Genomic DNA, 7,127 nt, shown 5'->3' with positions numbered 1-7,127 from the left:
TAAAAAAAAAAAAAAAAAAAAAAAAAAGAAACGGTACGACACGTGATCGTTAACCAGACGAAATAGAATTAGCCCTTTTACGTGTCGACATATCGTTCGATTAATGTTCTAAACGACCTGCGTATATGGAATCTCGATCATTTTTTTTTGTTTTTTTTTTTTTACTTTTACGAAGTCACGTATTTCGGTTATAAAATAAAAAAAAAAGTTCCCGCCTGTACGTTTGTTTGTTTGTTTGCTTTTTTTTTACAAATATATGAATGTATGTATATATACATACATACAAGTTTGCCCCACTTTCCGTACTTATTCCTCATCTACACGTTTTTTTTTTCTTGTTTTTGTTTTTACTATCTAAGACCTAACACATTAACAACCCCCCGTAGGGCGATACCGTTAACCACGGCACTTCTTAAATCCCGTGCGATCCCCTCTATATCAACTATACGTAGCAATATGCCAATAGCCAAAATAAACGCCGAACTTTTTCTAAAACAAATGTACAGCTAGAAGTCGTATCGATATCACGATCGATTATGAGGTACGTATTATCGATCATCGTCGTTATTGTAGATACAGAATCTTATTGATTCCCAATCAATAGTAAAATATGGATCTTTATTTCTTCTTTCTTCTCTTATGCGTCCACGTTTAAAAATAGATTCAACATCTTTAGAATTCTATTGTTAATAGTTAATTAAATTGTGTGACTCATACGGAGCATCGCGATTCATGGAGCTATATGGTCGTGATGGTATCTCTCAACATATAATAATATCATTTATCGTCAAATATTATATATACGTGATTTCTTGTTTAACGAAACACCCCATTCCCCTATATCGAACGCGTTAGAGATACCGTCGCGAACTAGTAAAACTTTTTTTTAGTTGTCTAGAACGGGAAAACGTGAAGTATACGGGTAATACTTGATTACCCTTCGGTATACTAACCGCAATAGTGTTGTCGTTACAATTTACCGCATTTCGTAATTAGAATATTCTTCGTAGGCTTGCCCGTTTGATCGCCAAATGTAGATATCTTCTCAACTAATTCTAAACCTTCGACAACGTGGCCAAAAATTCCGGTGAATCCGCGCATCTCTTGCAGTATTATACGAAACTGTGAACCCACCATACCGAGATTATCGTGCCGTTTTTGCGTTCTCCGCATTCCGACTGCTCCTCTTACTGCAGGAAATTTCGTGTCATCCGGCATAAAATATCCATCCCCAAATATGCTTCTTCCTCCGCGACCATTGTTCAATTCGAAATCACCAGTGATTACGGATTCACCCTCCCAACACTGAAATATAGTGCAACCCTTGTAACCGACTCCAACTTCACCGGTTGCAAGTACATTAAAATTTTTGGCCATTTTCGGCGCTGCATCTGGCTTCACTTCTATCACGATACGGCCATGTGGAGATCCGTTCACTTCGATATTGAAATAATATAGAGGATAAGGATTCGAAGGTCCCCGAAGGGATGCTGCTATTCCGCTGGACGGCGGTTGAGAGGACGAGTGGACGGTTACCAAACTTCCGCCACCAGTACCGACTCCTTCCGGTATAAATGTCGATTGTTGTTGAGGATGTAGCATCGCGTTCGGAGGTGCGGGCGGAACGGGTTTAACGGACGGCGAACCAGGTGGAATGAGAAGTTGCTGCGGGGTTCCCGGCGGCGGTGGACCTTGATGTACATGAACGGAGCCCGGTGGAGCTGGTTGCGGCTGCATCATGCTCGAATGGTACTCAATAGAACCGTTTTGCAGATGTTGTTTACTAACTACATGTCTCGAATACAGCTGTGACATGCAATAATTTGCAAGGAACAATATCGGGTTTTGAGAAGCCGCCAAATGATTGGGCAATCGACCACCGTTACTCGTCCCTTGAGAAACGATCGGTTCCCCCGTGTGGATTCCAGCTAACGCTTGTTTTAGTAATGCAAAATCAAACACCACACCCGAGTTCCCAATTAAATCGTCGAGCTGGCACTGCAACATCATTTCTTGATACTTCGATTGCAATCTTTGTTTCTCTATTATGAGTTGTGAATGCAAACTGTATACATCGCTAGGACTGTCGATCATCTGCAGACTAGCTTTCGCTTTCCCAAGTGTTTCCCGTGCGTCCGTTATCTCGGGAAAATGACTCCAGCCATTCTGAAGATCAGTCTCGACGTGCGTTTTCAACGTTACACAAGCTTCCAACACTTTTATTAAAAATTCTCGTTGTTGCATAGCCAGTCTTTGAATCTCGGTCGATAACTTTCCCATAGCAACTAACTCCAATTGAACCTAGAAAAAGATTGACACGCATCTTCCTACTTACATTGTCGAAAGCTATACATCGACTATTTATATTTTTTTTTCACACGCAAATGTATATATACATACAAACCTAAGATAGAAATGAAAGAAAATGTACCAGCAAATAAAAATAAATGAAAAACTTACGTCGGATATGAGCTGTTCTTTGGCATCAGTTTGCGATTTTATCTGGTGACCTGGATGTTCCTGTGGAGTGGCACATGCTCTACAAAGTGCTGTGCAGCATGTTGCACACCATAATGCCAGAGGCATTCCGTGCGTGTGACAATTCTCACTCTGTAAAAAATAATTATGGTGATCATAAATTTCGTACCTTTTCTTATTTTAATTCATACAAAATTATCTTTTCACGTGGTAATACGACATAGCATCTATTCGCGTATAAACCCTAGCAAGCAAAAAAAAAAAAGAATTTTAAATATAAAAATGATACTTTATATTTTAAAAAATAACCATTCCAGACCTTATAACATAATCCTATTACTATTAGAAGCTATCTCCGATATGGCTTCATAGCTGCATGCTTTCTTTACCATTTGCGTATGAACTGACAATGTGAATAACCGGCCGATGAACCAGAAATTTATACAGAAAATTTTAACTCTCATGTACCTTTCTCTCCTTGTCGTTCGTCTTTCCAGATGTGTTGTTCGTGGTAATTTTTAAGTGAGACAGATTGTTCGTTAGTACAAGGAGAGAAGAATGCGTCGGTAGAGCGTCTGGTCCTTGATCACCCAGGTCTGTCCTCTTCCAACAGTGCGCGCAAAACAACTCACGTCCCTTTAAGAAATTATTCTCTATGCAACGCAGACAAAAGTAATGCTTGCAACTAAGATATTTTGGGCATTGTTCCGCGTCGTTATACTTCTGCTTGCAATAACTGCAAAGCGTCAGTTCCTCTAAATCCGTTAATACACTTGGATCCAGCATCTGAAAAACAACAACAAAATAGTTTTTACTAATTATTCGTTATTCTTTGTACACACACACGCGCGCAAGCGCACCGAGAGAGAGAGAGAGAGAGAGGGGGGGAGCAAAAACTATTTGTGTAATTCAATTTTTCCAATTTCCTAGAAAATTAAACAAAAGGAAAGAAATTCGTAATATTCGAAAGAACGGAAGTTTGAATTAAGTGGAATTACAAACTCGTTTCGTTAAATATTACCGTACTATTTAGAAAAATAGTGTGAAGGTCAAGCTTAATATACCTATTCGTATAAGTGATAAACGGTTCAACAGTTGAATGATATATTTTCTTTCTTTTCGTCTTTTTCTATCTATTTGACTTTCTCCCTTCTATTAAGCAATATTACTTGTTATCTTTATAAAATAAAGGATAATGTAAATTTAAATTCATTGAAAGAAAACCGTTGTTTGTTAAAGTATATCATGTGCTATATTATGCTCTCATACAAAACGCATACAAATTATTTCAACTGTAGTTCAAACGATATAGATATTTATTTAATTAGTAGTACATACATATTTCTTATTCTTGTTTGTAAGATACTTTCTACAAAATTTCTTTCGTTTAATGTTTATCGCGTTTCGATATATCATGTAAAAGTACTTGAAAACATCTTCCTTTGAAGTAAACGTATGAATAGCGAGAAAACACTACTGTTTTCCTTTCTTTTTTTTTGTCAACAAAGTGACATAAATAGAAGACTCGGAAACAAAGGAATGACCGAATTCTTCAGTACAATATGGATTATATCCAGAATTCTTCTATTTCATTCCCTCTTTTTTTTTCCCGCTGTCGTAAAACTGTTTCGTGACACCCGGCATAAGTTCATTCGTATTATTTCACAGCATTGTCTTTGTGCACGAACTTGTCCCCAAAAGGTTAGCTTCTTATCTTACACATTGACTACAACGAGCAAAGTTATTATGCAACAATTTGGCTGACACTACCGAAACATAAAGAATGACATTTCATGCGAGAACGCGCATGCGTTGAAAATCCCGCCAAAACGTAAGGAGGTCAGACAGTCGAAGTTTTGAGATTTACCATCCTTTAATGAGAAAATGTTCAAAGAGGAAGGTAACTAATAGGGGTGGAACATACAGAGTGGTCACAATTCTTTACTCTCCAAAGCATTCGAAATACCAATACGCGCAACCGATAAAACCCCCTGTCGTATGATATATGGATTCTTGCAGCTTATCGCCAAGTTCCCTGCGCGATATTACGCTGTCACTACTCGTGACAAGTCCGCGTTCAAGTAAAAACGACTTGTGAACTACTGCGTGTCAGGCAAATTCCGCGGGAATATTGTAGTTTGTTCTCGCTCGTACCATTTCTATGTTGTACGTGCACGCTTGTTTTTTCTTTCTCTACCTCATTCTCACTTTCGCTTATCAATCCATTACTCTTCTTCCATTCTCTCATTCTATCTTATCCACATATACACGCGCATACACTCCATCTTTTCTTGTACTCTCTCACACTAACACGCAACACACGCGAGAGCGCGCATGTACGCGATCACACACACATACATGATACATATGCATTTTCCTTATCACACATACAAATGGATGCGGGCGCGCGCACATACACGCACACATAACGTCCATACTCTCTCTTCCTCTTTCTTTCGTTGGATTGTAGAACCGTAAATGTTCCGTACCGTGTATACGATTCGTGATCGTCTCCTTGCCGCGCGATGGAGGCTGATCGTTGGCACTCGTCACTCCTAGCGTGTACCGTGACGATGATTATTCCGTAACGTTTGCTCAGATGTATGATTTGACTTTAATTTACATCGGGATTGACGTAGTGTTGTGCGGTTCTGCACGCAAGAATCGAGCACCTCGACAGTTTCGTCGCCGCTGTTGCCTTAGAGCTTTTACCAAGCTATTTTGTACTTTTCACGTTACGTGTTTACGCTTATCGAACGTCGTGAGTTATTATGGATAACATAACGACGGCGCGCCGGTAACGCGGCGTTATTTCAGTCTTAGCTCGTGCGAACGTTTTGCCACATCATGATGTTTGGTTCACTAAACTAACCACTAGCATGGCGGCGACGACCGACCGACCGACCGACCGACACACACCACAGCGCGCGCTAGTCGCTTACGCTGTTGCTCTCCTCTCCTCGTCCCGTATCTTACCCCCTCCTAACAATTCCAGAGCTCCCTCCTTCTCTTTCTCACTCTCTTCTTCTGTCTTTCTCCTTCCTCTTTCTTATACACTTTCAGTTCGACTCGTGGCAAACGGTGCCGGTTGTCGTCTGCGGCTTCTACCATTGCGCGCGCATTTCTCGAACGATTCCAAGCACGAGCATTATGGACCTGCCTTCATAAACCTTTTCGTAAACCTTGTTGTACCTGCTCGAATTGACCAATGAAATTGTCCAGACTTTACTTGACTTCAGTACAAGTCAGGAACGTCGTAACACAATTATTACAGCGCGTTTTTGAAATACTTTGAAATAGTATTTATTAAATCTTTATTGTTTATCTATATTTTGCAATACAAAGTATTTGCGAACCAATAAAAGTGCAATTATTTTACATAATGTAATGAAATAAAAATTATATTACAATGAAATCAAAAAATTACTTTTCAAATTTTATTTTTTGTTGCCATTAGGAAAAAGATTCTTATGGAAATGAAGTGTCAAGGCTAGCAAGACCTCTGCCGGTAGAATATTTATTGGTAGATGTACCTGCATCTACACCACTTACTCCGCAGTTTACTTTTTATGTTAGTGATAAAATTACTCCATTTCCAATTGAAAATAGGTATGTAAAAGATATCAGTAAAATATAATATTGTTTTTATAAAATAGTTTATACAAATATAAATTTTAATTCTAGACTCATCGATGGACATGTTCAAGAATTTAGTTCACTTTGCTCTTATATGCAGCAATTTAGTAAAGAGCAATTTTTAGAAGCAGCTTCAGATTTCCACTTGTTAATTTTTATTGCAACAATGGATATGTTTCCAATGAAGGTACAATATGTTTTCTTTTAAACGTTTATCTATTCAAAAAGATTTTTTATTACTCTAAAATGTGTTTGTTTCTTAAGGACCATATGATACCACTATTAGAAGCAATTCGTAATAAGGATAGAGAAAAAGCACTGGAATGGACACGTTTAGAACATTGGGCAACAGTAGAACAACTCATATCTGTAACTACGGCATCTACATCTCAAACAGGATTTGGTACTAGGTCAAGAATGTCATCTTCTGCACTTGCAGAAGGAAGTGGAATAGGAGTTGGTACAGATCCAATTGCCAATTCACCTCCTGACCAAACACTTTGGACTTGTTCTCATTGCACCTTTCTCAATGCAGCAGATTTTGCAATGTGTGAAATGTGTGGTTTACCAAGGAATACATAACAAATTGCCAATATTATATTGCTTTTGTATGCATTTAAGGGTGCTATCCTTAAATTGCAACTTTGTTTCCGCTGAATTTGACACAAACTGTGTTCTTGCGGATATAAAAATTGTTTTCAGCACATATTTGGCTTTATTTATGAGTGAATAAAAAAGGAAAAAGTATCTTTTATTGAAGTATACTTTCTAGTTTTCCTTTTTATAATTACCCTTTACTGTGTGTCTAATCATAAATAGCATGAAACTGCAAAATGTAACTAGTTTTTTTGTATTAACATTATATTTCATTTTAACTAATTATACTGTGAATTATTATGATTACAGAAATTATAATATTTATGTGATAACAATTAATACGTTTACATTAAATATTTAAATGTTTAAGCTATTAATCTATATAACTAAATATGAAAATAAATTGAAGCAAAAAA

General features: G+C 37.7%; 2 protein-coding genes across 2 annotated transcripts in view; one reads left to right on the top strand and one right to left on the bottom strand.

The window, feature by feature from the left end:
• The window catches only part of LOC108574635 (nuclear protein localization protein 4 homolog), an 11,407-nt gene extending 4,595 nt beyond the window's left edge, over positions 1-6,812 (top strand). The window contains exons 11-13 of the mRNA XM_017937255.1: positions 5,936-6,087; positions 6,163-6,301; positions 6,379-6,812. Of these exons, the coding sequence (XP_017792744.1) occupies positions 5,936-6,087; positions 6,163-6,301; positions 6,379-6,696 (609 nt within the window). The 3' untranslated portion in view covers positions 6,697-6,812. The remainder of the gene's footprint in view (positions 1-5,935; positions 6,088-6,162; positions 6,302-6,378) is intronic.
• On the bottom strand, positions 236-5,450 carry LOC108574637. The gene is made up of 4 exons (XM_017937256.1): positions 4,968-5,450; positions 2,947-3,264; positions 2,461-2,610; positions 236-2,301 (listed from the first exon to the last, which is right to left on the bottom strand). The coding sequence occupies exons 2-4, from the start codon at positions 3,262-3,264 to the stop codon at positions 970-972; spliced, it is 1,800 nt and encodes a 599-aa protein (XP_017792745.1). The 5' UTR covers positions 4,968-5,450; the 3' UTR covers positions 236-969.
• Positions 6,813-7,127: the final 315 nt, after the last annotated feature.

This window comes from Habropoda laboriosa, unplaced genomic scaffold (genome assembly GCF_001263275.1).
Source record: "Habropoda laboriosa isolate 0110345459 unplaced genomic scaffold, ASM126327v1 scaffold175, whole genome shotgun sequence".
Lineage (NCBI taxonomy): Eukaryota > Metazoa > Arthropoda > Insecta > Hymenoptera > Apidae > Habropoda > Habropoda laboriosa.
The sequence above is the reverse complement of the archived record's forward strand: the minus strand, read 5'-3'. Positions and strand labels throughout refer to the sequence as shown.